Source organism: Pygocentrus nattereri, chromosome 6 (assembly GCF_015220715.1).
Source record: "Pygocentrus nattereri isolate fPygNat1 chromosome 6, fPygNat1.pri, whole genome shotgun sequence".
NCBI classification, from domain to species: Eukaryota; Metazoa; Chordata; class Actinopteri; order Characiformes; family Serrasalmidae; genus Pygocentrus; species Pygocentrus nattereri.
The window spans coordinates 26,708,462-26,731,226 of NC_051216.1; the positions used below are offsets into that span (position 1 = coordinate 26,708,462).

General features: G+C 42.2%; 1 protein-coding gene and 1 long non-coding RNA gene across 3 annotated transcripts in view; both read left to right on the plus strand.

The window, feature by feature from the left end:
- LOC108431467 overlaps window positions 1-22,765 on the plus strand; it is a 102,831-nt gene that overhangs the window by 77,303 nt on the left and 2,763 nt on the right. For both annotated transcript variants that reach the window (XR_005130363.1, XR_001858155.2), the window contains one exon: window positions 9,257-9,452. This is a non-coding gene — a long non-coding RNA (uncharacterized LOC108431467). The remainder of the gene's footprint in view (window positions 1-9,256; window positions 9,453-22,765) is intronic.
- On the plus strand, window positions 3,598-5,356 carry sox1a (SRY-box transcription factor 1a). Its single transcript, XM_017704647.2, has one exon. The coding sequence runs from the start codon at window positions 3,939-3,941 to the stop codon at window positions 4,968-4,970; it is 1,032 nt and encodes a 343-aa protein (XP_017560136.1). The 5' UTR covers window positions 3,598-3,938; the 3' UTR covers window positions 4,971-5,356.

A 22,765-nucleotide genomic window follows, 5' to 3' on the forward strand; every position in this document is an offset into this window, starting at 1 on the left:
CTTTATCAGGAAGACTCACAAACACAGACGGATAGAGACTCAAACTTAGACGATGTAGCTGTGGTTAGTTTCAGATTTTGTAACTTGCCCTGTGTTGGAGCTGTAGACCCTCAGTGACATCTTAACAATGTAGCCGAGCCCCTCTTCCAGCCAAACCTATTTTCACTCTTCTTTTCACCCTCTCCGGAGCGTAATTATGGTTTGGGGAGCTGCTCGGCCGCTAACACCTGTCAGATGGCCATGTTAAACTGCCTCCTCACAAGTTCAAGAGACTCTCCACTTTTAGGAGAGCTTCACAACTGAGTGAGAGAGAGAGAGGGGCTCGATTGTTCGCCTCCAGTTTATCTCACAACTATATTCTTTTTTCAGTCTACGAATAATTTCATCCAGAAGCTTCTGCTGATCTTGTCTTAATAATGGATTTTAAAGTAATGTCGGAGGCCGAGTTTGTTCACAGCGCCACGCTGACCTACATGTGTAATCTTTTATGTTTGGAGGAAGAGCGCGCATCCGTCTTAATCCAGCGACTAAGAGCCCTCGTGCAGCGCTGCGGGTCAGTGCTGTTTGTTTAGGGGAACTCTGTAACCTTTGGCCTCGCACGTGCACCGACAGCGCCTTGTCCCCCAGCACGAGCTCTCCCTAAAGCGCGCGAGGGTCCCACGAGGGTCACGGTGTATTTCAGTGGACTTTAATTCTAGAGGAAACTGGACCGTCTAATCCACTCACTGCGCACAGCAGCAATGACAGGATCTACAGTAAATGCGCATATTATTATTATTATTAGTAGTAGTAGTAGTTATATTATTATGTTTTGTTATTATTATTATTATTATTGTTGTTGTTGTTGTTGTTGTTATTACACATATAAAAGTATGTTATACATTTTTGAAGTCTGACTTTTATTCGAATTATATTCTTCATTTTTTAGATACATGGCTAGTTTGTTTAAAAATTAAATAGCTACTGAAGATAAACCGATTTACCACCAAGTTCAGTTAACACACACACACACACACACACACACACACACACACACACACATATATATATATATATATAAAATGACTTTTTAAGAATCTGAACTGTATTTGTATATTTGTATATGATGTAAATTGTGTTGAGAAATATAAAATAATTAAATGCGAGTGTAACCCTGTATTCATTTCTACTGGTATCATTTCATATTTGCATATAATTTAAAAAAGGCAAAGATTATTTATGTAGACATTTTTATACTTATCATTTCTTTTTCACACCTATAATTTGATCCTCTCACCTCTTACAGAGCTGTTGGCAGATGTGATATTTTCCATTGTCATATGTTTAAGCTCAATTACACAATTTAATGTGGGATCCTCGATCCTTGCGATCCTCATGCACATTAGCCTATTAGCCTAATAAAAAATTGTACAGCTCCACACAGCTTCCTACACCTTTATACAGCTTCATCCACATTCACACGTCTTCATACACCTTAATACAACTTCATATATCTTTATACAGCTTCCTACACCTTCATACAACTTCATACACCTTTACACAATTAAATCCCACTGAACTCCACACACCTCTGCAGCTCCACTGAACTCTACACACCTATACAGCTCAACTCAACTCTATACACTTCTATACAGTTATTAGTATATTAGTTTCTGCACAGCTCTACACACCTCTGTACAGGTCCACAGAGCTCTACACTTCTATACAGCTCCAGACAGCTTTACACACCTCTATACAGCTCCATGGAGCTCTACACAGCTCTATACAGCTCAGCACAGCTCTACACACCTCTGTACAGCTCCGCACAGCTCTACACACCTCTGTACAGCTCCACACAGCTCTATACACCACTATACCGCTCCACATAGCCCTACACACCTCTATACAGCTCCACAGAGCTCTACACACCTCTATACAGCTCCACACAGCTCTATACACCACTATACCGCTCCACACAGGTCTACACACCTCTATACACCTCCACACAACTCTTCACACCTCTATACAGCTCCACAGAGCTCTACACACCTCTATACACCTCCACACAACTCTTCACACCTCTATACAGCTCCACAGAGCTCTACACGCCTCTATACAGCTCCACTGAACTCTACACACCTCTATACAGCTCCACAGAGCTCTACACACCTCTTATACAGCTCCGCACACCTCTATACAGCTGCACACAGGTCCATATAGCTCTACACACCTCTATATAGCCCCATACACCTCCACAGCTCTACACATTTATATAGCTCTACATAGCTCCACATACACCTCTGTACACCTCCACACAGCTCTACACACGTCTGTACAGTTCCACACAGCCCTACACACCTCTATACAGCTTCACACAGCTCTTTACATCTCCGCACAGTTCTACACACCTCTACACACCTCCACACAGGCCTTCACACCTCTATACAGCTTCACACAGCTCTGCACACCTCCATACAGCTCCATAAAGCTCTACTCCTCGTTACTGCTCTGCACAGCTTCACACAGCTCCATACAGCTCTTCACAACTCCATACGGCTCTACACAGCTCTAATGCATGTTGTAAACATTTCTATACAGGTCCACACTGCTCTTTACACCTCTATCCACCTCTATACAGCTCCTCACGGCTCCACAGCTCAGTGCCTGCGGCTGCTCAGCAGGATAGCAATATTTTTGTTTTGCATTCAATTAGCGACTGATTGAGGTTTTCAGGGCAGGTCAGCTGTGAAATCCCAATTACACATGTGCTGCATTGTGCACAGTGTGAGATCCTCCTTTGCCAGTGAATAGTAACACGAACTTCGTCTTAATATGATCTTCGGTCTGTGATATGTGATCTGTGTTATACAGGAGAAACATGAAATACCTATTTGTGTTAAACATAAAACGTCTCTTCTCAGATGTTGTTTTCATGTCTTGTGCCTTCATAAGTGTGTTGGAACTGCCAGTAGACGGCAGTACCACTCCTTTCAGCAGACTCCTATAGGACTGCAGGCCTCTTCACGCTTCATATAGGATTTAATGTAATGTATATTTTGAACATGTCTTAAAATGTAGCCTTAATGGGGTCAGTTGCGGTGGACCTCCCGATTAAATACTGGACGTGATTCCCTTGAGATGCAGGTAAGGGGCCTGTTTAGATAAAGAAATGGCAATAAATGGGAACTACAGTAATAAAGTGAAGAGTTTAAAGAATGTGGTTCCTTCTAGTTTTGTAACGAGCCAGATCTCTAAGCTCCTGTGTTATAATAGGTTATTATGCATTAAAAGATATAGCATGGGGTGAATTCAAATATCAAAACATCATTTTATCATTTTTTTCCATGCCTAAAACTGGACACGGTTGACCAAGAGTTATAATAACCGAAACGGTGTTTTCTTTTATTTTCAATTAAAGGAAAGATGAGGGATTCTTTTCTGTGTTGGTATTCGTTTACTAAAACTCATGGAGTAGCCCAAAACTGGCAGGCTATCCCGCTATTTACTTTCGGTTAGAGGGGCGGTGTTGACCCCTGTTGCCCCCACCCCTCCTACCAGCTCTTTCCTCGCTCGCTACGTCAGCACGCCGAGCTCCATGCAAATCGAGCCTCTTTCTGGAGCGCCATTGGCCGCTTGCTCATTTTAATCGCTGTCAAAGCGCATCATATGGCCGCCGCTTTAACTAGCTCCTCAACTCCACCAGGGAAAGGAGCTCAAATGCGCTTTCAATTAACGTGGACGTGAAACCGCAGTGGCAAAAAAATAACTAAGCTACGGGAGGAAAATAGCAAAAAAGAACTTCAAAACTCACTACTGTTTGGATTAAACTGCATCCACTCCACTTTTTTGCTTGCGTGCTCTGGAGCTCTGCGCTTGTGTTGCACCTGCTCGAGCGGACTAGCGCCGAACGAAAGTTCATGCTCTTTCTGTGTAGGGTGAGCAGCCTCTAAGCCACGTGAATGTATAGCATGATGATGGAGACGGACTTGCACTCCCCGGGACCCCAGACCAACACGAACCCGGGTCAGACGGGACCCAGCGCGGGGGGTAAGGCGAACCAGGAGCGCGTGAAGCGGCCCATGAACGCGTTCATGGTGTGGTCCCGCGGGCAGCGGCGGAAGATGGCGCAGGAGAACCCCAAGATGCACAACTCGGAGATCAGCAAGCGCCTGGGCGCCGAGTGGAAGGTGATGTCCGAAGCCGAGAAGCGGCCCTTCATCGACGAGGCGAAGCGCCTGCGCGCCATGCACATGAAGGAGCACCCGGATTACAAATATCGTCCGAGGCGGAAAACCAAGACGCTGCTGAAAAAGGACAAGTACTCCCTGGCCGGTGGGCTGCTGGGTGGGGCGGGCGCGGGCGCGGGCGTGGGGCTCGGGGTGGGCATGAGTCCGGCCGGCGTGGGCCAGCGGCTCGAGAGCCCCGGCGGTCACGGCGGCTCGGGCGGCGCGAGCTACGCGCACATGAACGGCTGGGCGAACGGCGCGTACTCAGGCCAGGTGGCTGCCGCCGCCGCGGCCGCTGCCATGATGCAGGAGGCGCAGCTGGCGTACGGGCAGCACCCGGGCAGCGGCGCGCACCACCACCACCACGGCCACCACCACCACCCGCACAACCCGCAGCCCATGCACCGCTACGACATGAGCGCGCTCCAGTACAGCCCCATCTCAAACTCCCAGAGCTACATGAGCGCGTCCCCGCCGGGTTACGGAGGGATTTCCTACTCGCAGCACCAGAGCTCCAGCGTGGCGTCCTCCGCCGCCATCGGCACGCTGAGCTCCCTCGTCAAATCCGAGCCCAACGGGAGCCCTCCGGTGAGCGGCCACTCCAGAGGCCCCTGCCCCGGAGACTTGCGGGAGATGATTAGCATGTACTTACCGAGCGGGGAATCCGGGGACCCGTCCGTTCAGAGCAGACTGCACGCCTTACCGCAGCACTACCAGAGCACAGCGGCCGGAGTAAACGGGACTGTGCCGCTGACGCACATCTGAAACGGTCCGACATGCTGGGGGTAAAAAAAAAAAAAAAAAAAAAAGAAAGAAAAGAAAAGAAAAGAAAAAAGCGCGTACACACACACACCACCAAATATTTACCTCTTTCTAGATGGCCATTTAATTACTTTTTTGTATAAAAACGTTTTACGGCGGTCTTGTAACTGAAGGTAAAATATTGTTTCGATTGCCGTTCACAGAACAAAACAAGAACTGCTCATATTTGTCACTTTTGATTCAACCTTATTTTTTATTTTTAATCATCGTTATTCATCATTATTATGCTCTCCATCAATTCCAATTGACATTCTTCCTGGCCATGCCAAAAAACAAAAAAAAAAAACTCCCGCGATGTCCCCTCAGTATTTCATTTCAAATATTAAAAATCTTTGTGCAAATCCGTTTTTAAGTTCATAAGATCACTTCTAACACAACTTGGAGAAATGTTTCTGAGAGTTTATAAAGAGTTTCCTGCATAGTACATTTACCAAAACGTTTGTATACGTGAATCTATGTACCTGAATTATGCTGTAATATTTCTTGTAAATTGTGAATAAGTTTTAATATTTCAGAAGACTGGCACGTAACTGCTGCTGTATATAATTTATGAAATGCATTCCTGCCAGTTCACATCCTGACTTTGCGCTGATTCATTGTCTAAATAAAATTTGGAAGAATGTTACTCTGCTTCTAAACGGTGTTAGTTCTGTTATTTTGTCCACGTGTTATTAATCCCCTTAAACATCTTCATCTTGGGAAATTATGTACTGACGCATCTGTGGATAAGACTTAATGCTGCTCCCTCTAATTCGGTTCTGTAGTAAACGCACACATTATTTAACAAACCTCACAGCACCGTGAACGTTTCCTGAACAGCTTTAACGATGATCTGGGTTTTCACAGTAAGGAGCGCTTTGAGAAGCACGGGGCATTAAACTGAATCACACACTAAGAAATCTGTGCACTACTGTAAAATAATTAGTTTTAAAAAGACAAACGGGGTTTTTCCCCTCACTGAATTGTTATCTATAAAATATCCTAACATGCACAATTAAAACATTCTGTATAATAGAATCTATAATGTTCTTCTGGCTGCTCGGTGTTTTATGTATTTATTTTTAGGAGGCAAACAGACAAAGATGTTACATTTACAAAAATCACTGCAGAACTATTTAAACTCTCAGAGAAACTGTTCGAGATGAAGCGGCTCTGAGTTTCCAACATCTCTACATCAGCCTCTTCATTTCAGAGGAGCTTTTTAAAAGAAGTGGGATTGTGTCAGACAGCAGCTCTCGAGGACTAGATCAGATTGTTCCTCTCATTTCAGCACATCTAAACTCTTTAAACGCTTTGCCGAAGTGCATGAGAAGATTTTTAAGCAGAGACGAGCTCAACACTGAAATCTCTCAGCCTCTCAAAGTCAGAGGAGCATCAGAACAATGACCCCAGTAAATGTGCCAGATTCGTCATATACAGGATTTATTAGGTTAACATGTCTTTAGGCCTAAACCTAAACCCTAATATTATTGATATGTGATTAATGTCAATAGTGATAAAACAGCAAATAAAGAGAGCATTTAAAATATTTAGACACATTTAACCATAACGTGGCGCGTCGTATTTTACGATGGTTTTTTGCTCATTTGTTTCCAAAGAAGTCAATCTTATGTTGTTTTTAATCTAATATGTTTTTTGGTAAAAGGTCATAAATGCAGTATTATTTAGAGGGTGAAATTGAGGAAGTTAAGGTTATTTTTTTAATGACATTTATTTATTGTCTATTTTAAAGCAGATGTAATCACAGCAGGCTTTGTAAGTTGCAGGTCTATAATAAAGCTCCGCTGCCGTATCTGAGTAGGTCCAATGTGCTCCAGTCTAATTTGAGTTTTACTCTGGGTGGGCTTCGTCTGATTCCTGCATGTAATCACTCTCTTAACCGCTCTTTATTTTGGGGTTCTTGTTTTTTTTTAAGTACAGAGTGCTCTGCTGTGCTCATGGGTTTTTGAGAGAATGGCGTGAATGAGAGGGAAGAGATTCAGAGTGTTTAAAGGGACGCAGGATTAACCAGCAGAGGCGGTGACCTCCGGGGTCAGCAGCAGACAAACTGTATTACCATCAGCGCCCTGTCTGTCTCTCCGCGGCAGCTTCAGCAACAAGTGTCAGCGAGCAGGGCTGAAGGCCGGAGGTATTCCAGCAGCTCCTCTGAAGGAGCCGCACAGCCCTGTGTCCACTCTGCTCCATCACACACAGAGAGAAGTGCAGACAGAGCTGGGACGAGAAAATAGTCCGAGAAATCTGAACCTCCTTCTGGAAACACTCATAAACAATTAATTACTGGCTTATTTCATCGCTGAAGAGATTATCAGTCAGCCACGACACATGTTGCTGCTCCTGGTAGAAGTACAGGTACACGCCTAAAAACAAAACTGCCAAAAGGATGTTCTTTGGAGCGACGCCGTAAAGAACCAGTTTTGGTTTCCTAAAGAATCGTTTTGAATAACACTATTGCTTTATCTAAATTTACTTGATTTAGCAACTTTTTGTACACGGAAGAAAGATTCATGACACTTTTGTGTCACAAAAAGAAAAACATCTCGCAGCAGCACTATTGTTTTCTCCTAGTTTACTTGTTTTAGCGATTATTGTCTTCATGTCTTACATTTTATTCCTGCCCAGCCACTTGATACATTTCAATCAAGTCAATTCAAGCGTCGTTTGTTCTTCCGTATGAATGAGATGAACACAAAGAATCCGCACATAATAAAAAAGTCCTAAATACGGTATATATTTAAAATGGTTTTTTGGTGGTTGTTTTTGTATTTTTTAACGTAGAACCGTCCAAGGCAAGAAGAGCACATATAAGTGTTTTGTTGTTGACCGGTGTTTCCGTTTTCTTCCCGCTTTTGTTTTTAAACTCCAGCCTCCATAAATAAATTAGAATTCACAGTTTTGTGGCGCTTTGTCAGAAAATGATGACCAAGTGGCCAAAACTGTAATGAGGCTCCATATATACACTTTTCCTCCTCTTATCACTCGAGGTAAGGGATTGCCCACTCGGCAGCTATTTGTATTTTTTATCTGCCCGTGAAAAGCTACACGGATTAGCGCTGAAAACATAGAAGGCGGAGTGCAAGTCACGGCACGTTGCCAGGTTAAAGGGAAAGCGTTCTGGTAAATTTAACCAAAATCATTTACCACTCCAGCAAAGAGGGGCGGGAGGCAGGAGGGGGCGATAGAGGGGGGTGGGGGGCTTTCTGAACGGGACGGGTTTGAGACTGGCAGTGGGAGGGGTGCTGGTGAACCCCAACCAATAAATCGTCTCAGGGGCGCGATGCCCTTATCTTGTAACCACCGATATATTCTGCGTTGGGAAGCCATCAGTGCTGCTGGCTCGCTCGTAAACTCCCGATCTCTTGCACCCGCTGTCCTAAATGGGGATAATTAGCATCACTTTATCACGCCTCTGCATATTTTCTCCCTTCTCCAAAAGAGCCGGCACGCTGCTATTGGTCGCCGCTCTGTCACAGAAGATTACGGAGACAGATTGCACGGAACGAATGTGCTGAACGAGATTAGGGGGGAATAGAAATAGCAACTGGGCCAATAAATTCCTCGCGAGGGCCTTATCGTGCAATTACACGTTGACATGTTTAACAATCTTGCTGCCTCTTAATCCTGCGCCCTTCCAAGAGGAGAAGATGCTGCACCGCAATTTCTGCAGCAGCCCGCCGCTCTGCAGCAAGCCTTTAAGTAGCACAAATGTGGGCTCGCCTGCAGAAGGGCCCTAAAAACCCCACAACTTGCTTCAAACTTTTATTGTACAGCGTTCCCCTCGATTTTGTCCACTTTCATGCCGTCGACGCCACACATTTGTCTGCGCTCTTTCGTTTATGGGGCTTTGAGTGAATGTTTATGGATTGGATGTTTACCTTCATTTTAAAGAGGAAATTGTCTCGTGAGTGTGATCAGCGAGCCTCTGAAGCAGGCTTCTTTTAGACTGTTTCAGACACACCTGCTCAGAACGCTGCTTTGATCATCAGCATCCGTGCACAAACATATTATTATGTTCTAGTATTCCGAGCAAGCGATCAGCATCAGAAGTGCAAATGCGCTGTTCTAAAACATAAAACACGAATCGGATATCGTATATGACCGAGTTACATGTTTATAACGCAGTCACAGTGCTTATTTATACAGAACTTGTTATCGTTTTTCAATCCTAAATGCTCTCTCTCTCTCTCTCTCTCTCTCTCTCTCTCTCTCTCTCTCTCTCTCGTGCTGTACAGGGATGATTGTGAGAGACTCTGCAGGAATTTGGCAGGCCCGGAGCCCGGAGTTTGGAGAGGCGCCCCACGCTGACTCCCATTCAGCGGTCCAGCGCGCTGTGCGGTTGGGAAGTTTCAGTGAGCCGTGCACTCAATAGCTCCACAAAGCTGATTACAAGCCCCAGCGAATTCCTGAAGGGAGCGGGCAGCCACACAGGTGTGCGGGAACCCGGGGCAACCCTTCAGAGTAGTGACAGAGCGGGACAAGGGGGGTTGCGGGGTGGGGGTGAGGGGGTGAGTTCGGGGGGGGGGGGGGGGGGGGGGGGGGTTGGGGTGGAGGACCACACAAAAAGCAAAATTGTCCCGGGAAGCGGGCAGGGATTTCGGTGGGAAAAGAGTGAATGAGTTGGAGGAAAACAGCACCTTTGACGCCTCGAATGCCCTCCCATCTGTAAGTGAACAGAAAGCCTTCAGCATGTATTCCCCTCTTTCTCCCGCGGAGACTGTAGGCTTCTATACAGTTTGAGTGTTTGAATGGAGAGGACGATCTACTGCCTTGCATGTTGTAGCCTACTGGTTTGCGTTGGTGTGGTTTATTTGCGCCGTCTGTAATCTAAATTAGATACGCTCCGGTCAACTAGTGTCTCATGATGTAACTTAAGTCGTGGGTTACGGGTTAACAACGAGTCACAGAACGCATTTCTCGCGGCGCCGAATCCATTCTCTCTGGTCCGCAAAATATACATCAATGGAGCAGACAGCGTATTTAATTAAAGCGGAGTCTAACTATCAATTACTGAGGAAAAACAGAGGGTCCCCAAGGAGCGGTAATCAGCACACCAACAGTCCGCCGCTCGCTCATTACAGCAAACTGCAGCCTGGAATAATAATCACGGCGCATCTGCCCATTCCCCTCGCTTACTGGAGCCTGGATGTTGTCACTCACGAGTTTACTAACTCCTAATGTGCACGCAGATTGCTCTATTAGTAGCTTTTGTTGATCTGTATTAACAATATTGAGCTTCCCAGTGTATACGCTCCTGTCGTTGAGCGACGCAAGGAGTGAGGAAAAAGCAGAGTGGTCCAAAAAAAAAAAAAAAAAAACGTTTGAAACTCCGTCGGCATGACTTCTTTCTCCCACTCTGTAATAGACTACTCTGCTTTGAGCGCCACTTTTCCACACGTTTAGGTCTATTGTGGTCGACGAGCGTTTAGGTCCATTCAGGTTCTGTTTAAATAAGGGTACAATATCGCAATTTGTACGGCTAATTTAATTCCCCTCGCAACACAGTAATGGAGGTCAGAAGGGAACATATAGTGGCCTGTAGTGAATCGCAATCAGTCTCTTCCCATAGGCACTGCAGAGTGTACATGCACTGTTAGAGTTTGTTTCCAATGAATAAAGCGTATATTTAATAGACGCGGAGATCTTGAGATCTTACGAGATCTTCGGTTTCCGTTCTCATGCCTTCCCCAGTATAAATGCCAATAATCCGTTTTAGCTTCGGCCTCACCTGGGTCCTGTCACCCCCGCCATCCTGGTGTGATTAGGGGACAAAAGCGCGCTCCCAGTCCGGCTACGGTAGTCAATCAACCACAGCGGACTATGCTAATTGAGGGGAAAGGCGAGAGGATGGCGAACAGTGATCCCGATTGTTCGGCAAATTTCACAGCTCAGCGCAGCTGCAGCGCTACTGCTCCTCGTACACACACACACCCACACACACACACACACACACACACACACACACACACAGTCTCCCTTCACCTCCAGCTCTACTGTAAGTCCGTCAGCATTAGGAGTGTAGAATAAGTGCGCTCTGTAGAAAGTTCAGATACACTCAGGCTGCTGAGTTCCTTCAGCGAGGCGGCCGAGGAGCTGTCCGGGTGCTGAAATGAACCGCGCTCAAAAACACTTTCTCTCCACTTTTACATTCGATCAGCCGACAGGCGACGATTAGCGCCGCTTAACGTGCTTGAAATTCCATCTGCGTTTGTTGTCTTTCTTTTATCTATCTCTTCTTAGATATTAAAGAACGCATGGATTTATTCGTCGTTCATGCCATTAGTTTAAACGCATTTATATCCTCCACCGACTGCTTCAGGTGTCATGGGTCATCAAATAAAACGAGGCAATTTAAGAAGCTCTTACTTGTTTATACAGCTTCTACTGTAGTGAGTTCTGTTTGAATGTGAAGGAAATGCACGTGAACAGGGTATTTTTTAGAGGGAGATTTTAGTGGATCAGAATCAAAGAATGCAGGGTATGTGAAATGCACGCCCCATATTACTATATGCACTCAGTAATAAAGGTGACATAAGGGAACCTTTGAAGAGATAGAAAAACCTTTCAACTGGTGATTTTGTGAATTACATGTGTGACTGTAAAGAACCTGGTGAATGTGAAGGCTCTGTACCAGTTAGAACCAAGGCTTTTCCTGGAACCATACATCCAAAAACTTTTTTTTCCACATAACATGATGTCACATATTACCTGAATCCACCAACTGCTGAACGAAGTGATGTTATGTACGTTTATTAGAAACACTTTTCTTTAAAACATAAAAACATACGGCTATCACAGCTTAATGTGTAATGATAACAAGAACATTCTGTGACTCTGTGCCATTTCACACTGTTTCAGTTTGAAATCAAACAAAAATAAACAAAAATGGTCTAGCCTATAAACAGACCAGATGACAACTGTAAATGACTTTTTCCTCATATCGCGTCTGACCCATCTCACAAGGTAAACTTCTGCTCAGCAGGGGTCAGCAAATGGGTTTTTGAATTGTTTGTTGTGTTAGGGCCCTACTGCGACTCTGTATTTTCTGATAGGGGGTAAACTTTAGCTGCGTCTGATTATGTTGTGCTTTTACATCTGAAAGAGGCAGAGAGATGGAGAGAAACAACAATAAAAGAAGTTGATGTTTATGGATTAGTCATTGATTTTTTGGTGTCCATCTTTGTGGGTCCAGTGCTGAAAAGGGGGGGGGGTTGTGGAGAGTGGAGCGTGTAGACGAGTGGAGGAGACATTGCTGAGTGAAGCAGAGGGAGGTGGAGTCCACGTGGACAGTGGATGACAGCAGGAGCACCTGCCCTGAGGACGGCGGGGTGGGTGGAGGGCAGAGGAGTTGGGGATGATAATGACACACCCCACTGAGTGTTATTACTTAAAGACTGTGCTGGGATGAAATGACATTGTAATGGGAGGGTATTTTACGCCACGATTTTCAAGGCACTGACTGGGTACTCTTGCTTTTGCAGCTTACCTCAGTCCCTTTTTTGTCTCCTCTCTATTTCTATTTCTCTTTCTGTTCTCTTTCTCCTCTGTCTTTTGTCTGTTCACCCTCTTTCCTCTATCTTTCCTCTATCTTTCCCTCTTACCTATCTGCCTCCTCTCTTATTTTCTTTCTCCCTCTTTTCTATTTCTTTCTCATTTGTTGTATCTTTTGCCCTCTCATCCCTCTTTTTATTGTTTCTTCTTTTTCTCTCATCCTTGTCTTTCTCTTACCTTCTGTCTTACTGTCTCTTTTTTTGTCTCCAACCCTCCTATCTCTCACTCTGTCGTTCTCATGTACTCTTTCATTTCTCTTTCTCTCTGCTTTTTCTCTATTTTCTCTTCCCGTCTCTCTCTCATTGTCTGTCTGCCTTTTTCTCTCTCTTCTTTCTTTTCTGTCTTTTGTCTGAGTACATGCACCAGAGAATCTTTCATGCGTGTGCAGTGCACAGGTTTCTGGCTCTGTACACAGAAATTCAGAGAACTGTTTTTGTTCTGTTGGTGATGTTTAAAAGAAACCGAATGTGTCTCTGTGTCACGGCTCCAGCACTCAATACTCCATCTCTGCTCAGCCTCAAACATGCGGCCCGTCTGGCTCACAGCTGGGTCGACACCACAAGAGCGCACGCTGAGGGAAGCGTTAGAGTTTTTAAACAGGATGAATTCATCCAGTGTGATTCTGAAGTGAATTATCTAGAGTAAGTTGTGTTAAGTCATGCTGCTAAGGAGTGTACATACAATACTGTGTCAAAAAATGGCTATCATTGCATATTATTAATTTGCACATATGAAATAGGGCATGTGTGTGAAGTGTAAGCATGTAGTTGTGTGTGTGTTGGTCAGAATCAGACAAGATTCGAACAAGCCATTGAAAATTGGACAGTTTATTATTTTGATTATGGCTTATCTGTGTTAGAGTGTTATAACGTTAATAATGTGAGGCAGGTAAGTGCACTAACTGTATTTGAATGCTGCTGCTACCCTTATACCATAATGTTGTAGCATAATTATGCATGAGTCATTGTGCTTAATAGCCAGTTGCCTCTGACTTCCAGTAGCACTTTATTTAATTTCATGTTATATAATTTTTTGTTGTTTTACCTGTAAAATGGCAGCCCACAGTGTCAGCTTCAGGTATTTTGAAATGGCTAATAAAATAGGCCAAAAATTGCAGATTTGGCTGTAAAGAAATCGGAATTGACCAAAAAATAAATGTTCAGTGCACCTCAAGCATACATGTGAGAGTGAGTAGTCTGTGGTTTGCAGTAGTCACCTCCTAGCGAGTGTAAGGCTGCACTCATAGTGTGTGTAATAAGTAGTTTCCTGCCTAATTGTTTCTGGTCTTATGTATGGAGGGACTCCCTGGGCCCACACACAAAGGCTCGTTAGCTCTGCTGGTCATTTTCCTCTTGGACTTAAACATGCTTTGAGAGACAGTGCTACTCTCAAGCAAATCAGACTGACCGGCAATCATTCAGCAAGTGTTAATCTGAGTGTGTGTGTGAGAGAGAGAAAGAGAGAGAGAGAGAGAGAAAGAGAGAAAGAGAACTTTTCTAGTTTACTCAACTTGAGCAAAGTATACCAAAACAGTTTATTTGCACAAAAACAAAAGTAATTTGAATGGATGTTTTTACACTCTGACTTCTTTCTAACTCATCCTGAAAGAAGAAATGTTTGTTGTGTAGACTATTACTTCCAGTGTTGGGTAAAGCTGTTGCAGTGAAGCTGCAGTGAAACACGATCAGTACATCTAACAACATAGAAACTGTAATTTGTTAAGCTCTAATCTTTTGTTTTTATGTACTTACTTATTTACTTAGTTTTGGGGGTCAACCGCGGCACCCCTACAGATTGGAAGCATCTTTCTGTCTCACACACACACACACACACACACACACACACACACACACACACACACACACACACACACACACACACACACACAGATACACACACACACACACACAGGTTTGTTTTTCTACATTGTTAGGATATGGGGTCATACACATGTTCCATGTATTGTATATGTGTCAGTAACTAGGTTCAGTAACAATGTGCTTAAATATGTATTATATATACACTACAGTGCAGAAATCTTTAGCACCTAACAAATTATTTCAAACTATTTATTTCACCAGCATATGTGTTGTTGTCACTAAAAATCAATAAAGTTTTTTTTTACATAATAACGAATAAATAATAAATAAATAAATAAATAAATAGTAAGAAAACATTTTGATATTTAGAGACCTGTTTTGAAGAACACAGGTGTGGTTCCAGATTTTTTTTAGATGTTCCCAGCCACATGATATTATTCAACTGTTGTGATTGTTACATCCACCTCTGTATTGTTCAAACACACACAAGCACACATTTTAAAACTAAATTGCTTATGACATTTTCAACAAAAACTGAGATAAAGAATGTTTCTGTGTTGAAAATTAAGATTTTGCAGTAAAGACTGGCTCATTTTAGATGAACACATGTTCCATTTTACCAGATTAACAGTAGGGTTGAAATAGATGCAGACAGCTCTACAGCTGCAGGACTTATATAATTTCAACATAGAATGAAAGAGGAGACCTGTCTAAATGACTAAACACAAATCTGAAAGTCATGCCATATATGCTGCTTTATTTTTAATTGAATTTGTAAGGATTTTCCAAAACAGTGTCCCAATTTACCTGACTTCGCCCTATGTAACTGCCTCGCGCCTGTTGATGCCCTTTTAGTGTTAAACAAAGTTGGGACATATTTGTCCTGAACATACAGACATACACATGCTGTCAGCTCCTTCACACGTCTCAGTTCTTTTGGTGAAGATGCTGCTTATTATGGCCCATTACCAGTGTTGAATCATGCACCTACTGCTCTTTATGGGCTTCATTGTTGGCTTCTTATGAATCAGCCCAGACGTATCGCACTGACCCAGCACCTTTAATGTGGATAGAACAAAGAGAGAGTGATGTTGCTGCCATTGGGACTGACCTTAGATAAACACAGAGATGGGTGTGATATGGCCAGCTCAGTGAGCATGGCAGCTGGGTTAAAGCTGCATTGCTCCTCTGGTTCCTGAGCTGCTAATGTGGCAGTGTTTCTCAGCAGGGTTAAAGAGAAACTGTCAATCCTCACTGAGGCACCCAGCCAGCAGCTGACATGCACGCCAAAACAGCTAATCCCTTTAGAGCGGTAGGCGAGAAATCTTTTACGTATACGTCTTATGCAAACAAAAATAAACACACAATTCAAGATGCATAAACTCTCTCTCTCTCTCTCTCTCTCTCTCTCTCTCTCTCTCTCTCTTTCTCTCTGTCTCTCACACACACTCATACACACCCACACGATTGGTGGAATCGTTGTGGTGTGTGATTATTCTAAGTAAGAGAGATTAGGTTAATGAGAGGTCAAGGGGGTGATGATAAAAAACAGCAAGTGCGTTTCCTCTGGGTGTCACTGATAGCTCTCACTACTGCTGACCTTTGAACTCACTTACAGCACGAGATCAGCACACACACACACACACACACACACACACACACAAAACGCCTTTGGCTGGCTAAATTACAACCTGATTTGCAGCTATTGGTTTTGTAATGGATAGCAGAAATATATCTCTCATTGATAAAGCTAAAGAGCACCTATTTGTAACAGTGGTCTTTATGTACAAATAAATTTGATTCAGCAGCACATGTGTGGTCGATGTGCATTCAATAGACCTTCCTGATATTAAAGACATTCACCTATTGACCCACACTTGGTTTCTGACATGTTAGCATTTTCTTGCAAATGCCAAGAATATACCTTTTCTCTCTGTCTCTTTGCTCTGTGTGGAGCCTGTTGTAGATTGAAGCTGGAATAAAGGCACACTTGTTGGAAAGTTAGTTCTTCTTCTACTTCTCTTTTCTTTGTCATATACTCTCTAAAAAGCTGTTTATTAGGAATCTTCAGTAAAGGTAATGGTTAATATATAAAAATATGTGAATTGTTAAATGATCATTTTCTATTATTTTTTTATTACTACATTAATGATGAAGGTTGGTCTCACTTGGATATTTCACTGTAGTCCTATACATTATCTACAGATGTTCAAAAACTCAGTTGATCCTGAACAGTGGTGAGGTTAGGGTTAAGTTTTGGACCAAGGCTAGGGCTTGGGCCAGGGTGAGGTTTGGGTTTAGATTCTGGGTTGAGGTTAAGGTTAGGATTAGGATTATAGTAAAGCCAGGTTTATAGTAGAGAAAATGATGGTTAATTTCATAGATAGTAACTGAGAAGGACCAGTTGCTGTAGTTTTGAAAGTGAAATGTTTTCTCATTCTTGTTTGATATAGGATTTCAGCTGCTTAACAGTTTGAAGTCTCATTTGTCATATTTTCCTTTCATAATGTGCCAAATGTTGCCAGTGGTGACAGGTCTGGACTGCAGGCAAGCCAGTTTATTAATACATGCAGAATGTGGTTTGCCATTGTCTTGCTGAAATAAGCAAGGCCTTCCCTGAAAAAATTGTCTCCAGGGCAGCTTATATTGCCAAAACATGTATATATTGTTCAGCGTTAATGGTGCCCATACAGATGTGCATGTCACCCATGCCATTCACATTTGTGCATCTCTATACTGTCATGAATACTGGCTTTTGAACTGTGCATTGATAACAAGCTGAGTGGTCTTTAGCCCGGAAGACAGTGTCCATGATTTGCAAAAAAAATGTCAAATTTTGATTTCCACTTCCACTCAATCTATTTTAAATGAGCTTGGGCCCAGAGAAGGTGGCAGCATTTCTGGATCCTGTTTATATTTGTGGATGCTGTGAAAAACTGTTTTCACAGACTGTTTTTTGCAGAAGTGTTCCTGAGTCCAAGCAGGGATTTCCACTACAGAGTCATATCTGTTTTTAAGGCAGTGCTGCCTGAGGGTCCAAGGATCACAGCCAGCAAATACTGGTTTTTGGCCTTGCATGCAGAGATTTCTCCAGATTCTCAGAATCTTTTAATGTTATTATGTTCCATAGATGATGAAAAGCAAAGGTTCCTTGCTATTTTACATTGAGAAACGTTATTCTTGAATTGTTGCACTATTTGCTTGTGCAGCCTTTCACAGAGTGGTGAACCCCTCCTCATCTTTACTTTTGAAAAACTCCACCTTTCTGTGATGCTTTTTTTAAAATACCCAATCATGTTACTGACCTGTTGCTAATCAAACAACAGGTGTTTTTTTTTAGCATTCCGCCAACTTTACCAGCCTTTTTTTGCCCCCGTCCCAACTTTTTTGGAACATGTTGGTGGCATCAAATTAAAAATGGGCAAATATTTTTCAAAAAAGTATAAAAGTTCTCAGTTTCAACATTTTAATTATTGTATTTGTACTACTTTCAGTGAAATATAGGGTTTAAATGATATTCACATCATTGCATTTTATTTTTATTTATATTTTGCACAGCGTCACAAGTTATTCGGAAATTGGGTTGTAAGTTAAGTATCTACAAAGCATCTATAAAGTTTATTTAGTTTATTTGCAAGTTTTGCACATAAACAAAACTAAAGTGGTTATATATGATAACTGTTTTTACAAGATATGGATATTTATAATTATTTTATAATAATAAACTTTGTATGCATCTGAAATCAAGGACATTTATAGGGAGTCCCTATTGTCCTTCTTTACAACAGTAATAGCCTCTACTTATTACACTAGATGTTGGAACATTGTAGTGAGGATTTGATTGCATTCAGCCATATTAGTGCGGTCAGGTGTTTATACTATATGAGTGTTTATACTGTACTATTATTTTATTAGCAGTGCTTTTCTGTGGAAATTATACAAACCATGTGTGCACAGTAGAATGCCTGTATCAGTAATGAAGCACCTCAAAGTAGTTGATGTAACGCCGTGGAGTGATGATGAGGTGGACGCATATGCTGAGATAGTCAAGATTTATTATGGGCAAATCCATACTCTGGGTCAAAACAGTCCAGGATCAAGGAGCCAACATGGGGGTATTGCGGGACTGACATAATTTAACTAAATACAGACTGCAAACACCATGGAGGCTGTAAATAAATAAAACACCACAGGATAGAACAAAGACCACAAGATAATACACTAACAGGGGGAAATACAGGGCTTAAATACAAGGAATAGCGAGGGTTAACAAAACACAGGTGGTTAACAGGTGGTTACAATCAGGGGCAGGACCGGGAAGAAATAAAAAAGGAATCACATGGGCAAGACCAAAACAAAAGCACATGTAGGACTGGGAGGGGCCAATCGTGACAGTTGAAGTCTCTAAAAAGAAGGCATGCCTGAATATATACATACAGAATATACATACACTGACATACGCAACATACAGGACACATTTCTCTGCATAATCATTTTCTACCTGCCCGAGAGGCAGCTGCAATTATAACCACTCAAAAGTGTAATTTGGGGAATTAGCTATCTTGTTTGTGCTTAACTTGCTCTTAATTGGCTAATATGAAACAATACGTTGCACAGTTCTGAGTGAACACGCTCACAAAAATGTCCACATTTATACAGAATCAAGCAAAATTTCCATGTTTGTCTTAAGAGTTTTAACTGGCATGAGCAATAGCCACATTGCTTATAATTTAATACAACTTGTTTTGCTGACAGGAAATAATAGGGCAAGCTTATATTTTTCACTGTCGAGCGTGGATATATGAGCAAAAACACTTATTCTGTGCAGGTTAGCATAACTGCAAATAGCTTCTTAACCAGCTAATGTCCCTGTAGTGAACTTACAAAGCTTACAATATTACATAAACATACAATCTTACAAAATAATAATTCTAAAAATAGCAATCGACACATTTAAATATCATTTTAGTTTGCATTCTTGTGCAGATATTGGTCATTTAATAGTGTTGGTGACCTTATCTTCACCTGGAAAAGTAAAGAATTATCTAAATTTGCACAGGCTTCAACTGCATATATTACAAAACACAGATGAGAATGTCCTTTGAGTACCATTAAATTGTGTTCATACCAATATTGACTAGGTGCCAAAAAAACATAGAACCGGATTCTCTTGTACTGGGCAAATGACCAATGGAAAAAGCACAGTTACAGTTCTCTGGTGCCAGTACTTTTTGTGCAGTGGGAAAAATGCCCACAGTGTATCAGTACACATGCAGCAAGCAATATATGTCTATAGAATTCCTATTATGGAAATTTCATGAATGTCTACTGGAAATTTAAATACGCCAAATGATTTCGATGTGGTTACAGCCTTCTTGATATAGTCGTAGCTGAAACACACAGAGCATCTATTGCCCTTCTGTTTCATCACTAACAGACCCACCATCCCCAAACCAGCTGGAAATTCACACTGGAGCACATGTGTCACTAAGGCATCACTAATCCACCTTTTCCACACCTCAGTCCACTGACCCCAGTTTTCCATTCACTGCCCTTGAAAAGTGACTCCATCTTTGAGTGTGTCCATGGGCATGAATACTGCTGAGCTGAGATTGTGTCATGTCTGTGGTTTTGAAGTCTTCTGTCTCCAATGTTACTTGAAAGGAGTAGATCAATTTCTAATAAACTTCTTCAATAGCACAGTTTTGCCTTTCAATGGCTGCTTTGAAAGGCTCCCGTTAGCATTTAGCAAGAGAGACGGCGAGTGAAGGATGATTACAGAGATGTATGCTCCTGAAGGTCACCATTCAAGCATAATAAACAGCATGTTGAAACTCCACCTGAGCTCACATTTGGGAGTGTTTATGAAAACTTATTGATCCCAGGATAATTGTCTTGACTGATCGTTATATTTTAGAAGGAGAAAAATAGTCTTGCGTCCTTTTAAAAGCAAAAGATAATTGAAATAGTGGAAACTTCAGGGAGGAATTGCATCTGTTATAGCATGGTTGGATCTCTTTAAAGAGCATTTAATCACATTAAAATAACTCATGTCATTATTTTCTTATTTCATTGATTTTGCTAATTGCTGGGCTGCTACGAAGACCTTGTTTTTATGGTACTGAGATTCTTTTTTTGTAAAAACTTTAGTTTACAAAGCCCTCATCCATGTATCATTCAAGTCTTAAGGACATTCAGATTGGTTGAAAATTTCTAGGGGGCCAATTTTCAAAAGCTGGAACTGAATTAAATCAGTTTAAGAAAAAAATGAAGAAAATTTGCTATAATTCTCTGGCTAAAGCATCCCTATGCTACACTTTTACATTTCTTTGCATCAGGCGAATGTCAGCAAATACAGTGTGATTTTTAATGGTGATCCCAAGCCATTAATCCAGCCATTAATTTGTGCATGCTTTGCATTGGGATTATGGTTGATATTCTAATGACCTCTTACTGTCATCATATTGTGCTAACATGTATAATTGCTGTGAACACCACAACCTCGTGCTCTTCTGGCATTCTCTCTGTTTTCTTCCTGTGTAATTCTTATATTGGCAACTGAAAAGTATCATCGCAGGCATGTCGACTGAAAGTACAGTGACATTTTAACACAGCAGCTGGGTGAGAGGAGAGACCAGCTAACTGACATGCAATGATCTGAAAAATTCTTCATTATTTGGTGATGAAAGTATGGGTGGAATATTTGGAGTTTTATTGTGCTTTCCGCACAGACTGTGAAGTAAGGTGTTATTTCTATTCAAAGCTGTGTAATCTCAGGTGAACTGTCATAATGGGATTATAGGGATGCTGCTGTTGAACCCAGCACGGCCCCTCTCCCCGCTCACTCAAGAGAGACGCACAGTTATCACACAACAGCAGATTGTTTTGAACTACTTATATGGGGGGAAAAAACGCGGCGTCTGAAGACGGATGCACTCGTGCCAGAGTGCGGCAGTGTTAAGTGCATGGTTGTTCCCGTTGTTTTATTTAGCATCTGCAGAATTCCCAGCATAGTTAAGGTGCTTTAGAAGAGGATTAACTGTTGCTGGCACCAACGAGCAAGGCTCGCAGATTTCCCTCAAGCAAGAAAAGACAAAGAAGAGAGGGAAGGAGAAGAAGAAAAAGAGGCAGAAAAGGCAAAGGGAGACCACAATAACAAGTTGTATAAACAAGACCTGAGAGAGTGAGAGACGGGCAAAGGTGTAGTGAGACGACGATTATTCCTAAAGGAGCACTGGAGGATGCTTTCACTTTCTTGCCATTTACTTCAAACTCTCTCTCTCTCTCTCTCTCTCTCTCTCTCTCTCTCTCTCTCTCTCTCCCCCATCCTTCCTCTTTCTCCTCTCTCTTTCTATACAGTAAAAAGTAACAAGAATTTATTATTATCATCTTGTGTGCTAATTTGAAGAAGAGAGTTTGGTTCCAGATTTCATGGATTTCTTAAATACTAGCACAGCTAATTGAACCTAATGAACTACTGATTAACCTGGTATTAGATGACAACTACAAACAATAGCAGGCTGCCACAAGGAGTGGTTTGGAACTAGTTAAAAGGACACAGTGACATACTGACATACATAAACATGCATTGTCAACATGCATAAGATTATAATTATTATTATTATTTTGTGTTCATTTTAATATTGCTGTTTTTTCTAAGCAAATGCATTTACTGACCAGATGAACAGCTTTTTAATTGAAACTTGTTAATTTAATTGAAAGTGCCTAACAGTTTAGCACAGTATTGTATATATACACCCATCTCTCTCTCTTATCTCTGTCTGTTTGACCCTTTCTACTTCTCTTTTTTCCCTCTCTATCCTTTTCTCTCTCTCTCTCTGGCTCTCTCGCGCTCTCTCGCTCTCTCTCTTGCTTTCTCTCTCTCTCTCTCTCTCTCTCTCTCTCTCTCTCTCTCTCTCTCTCTCTCTCTCTCTCTCTTTCTCTTGTGTTTAGTGCCTCTATTCCCCTGCAGTCGCTGTTGAGTTAGACTCTTTGTGTAGATCAGTCACGACCTCAGAGCTTTTGGACACACTGAAGCTCCACATCTCTCTCACGGTGTGATTTTCCAGCCTTGTCCTTGGTGGCTCTCCCTAATGATCTCTCTGCTGTTGTGTCATTTTTTAATTAGAACAGCGAGGGGCAAAGGACCCCTGCAACCAATTATCCACTCACTCAGACACATCATGGGAACGCTCTTTGATACTTTCATTTCGCATGGAATATTTGTGAATAAAAACCAATTTCACCTGAGTGACTTGTAAGAATGCAAAAGAGTCTGATTTTAATAACATATGCGCCTTAAGTCTCCAATAAAGAAATTTTCTTTCGTCTCTGGTTTTTGTATGGACTAAAAATAGTTTATCCTCTCTGAAT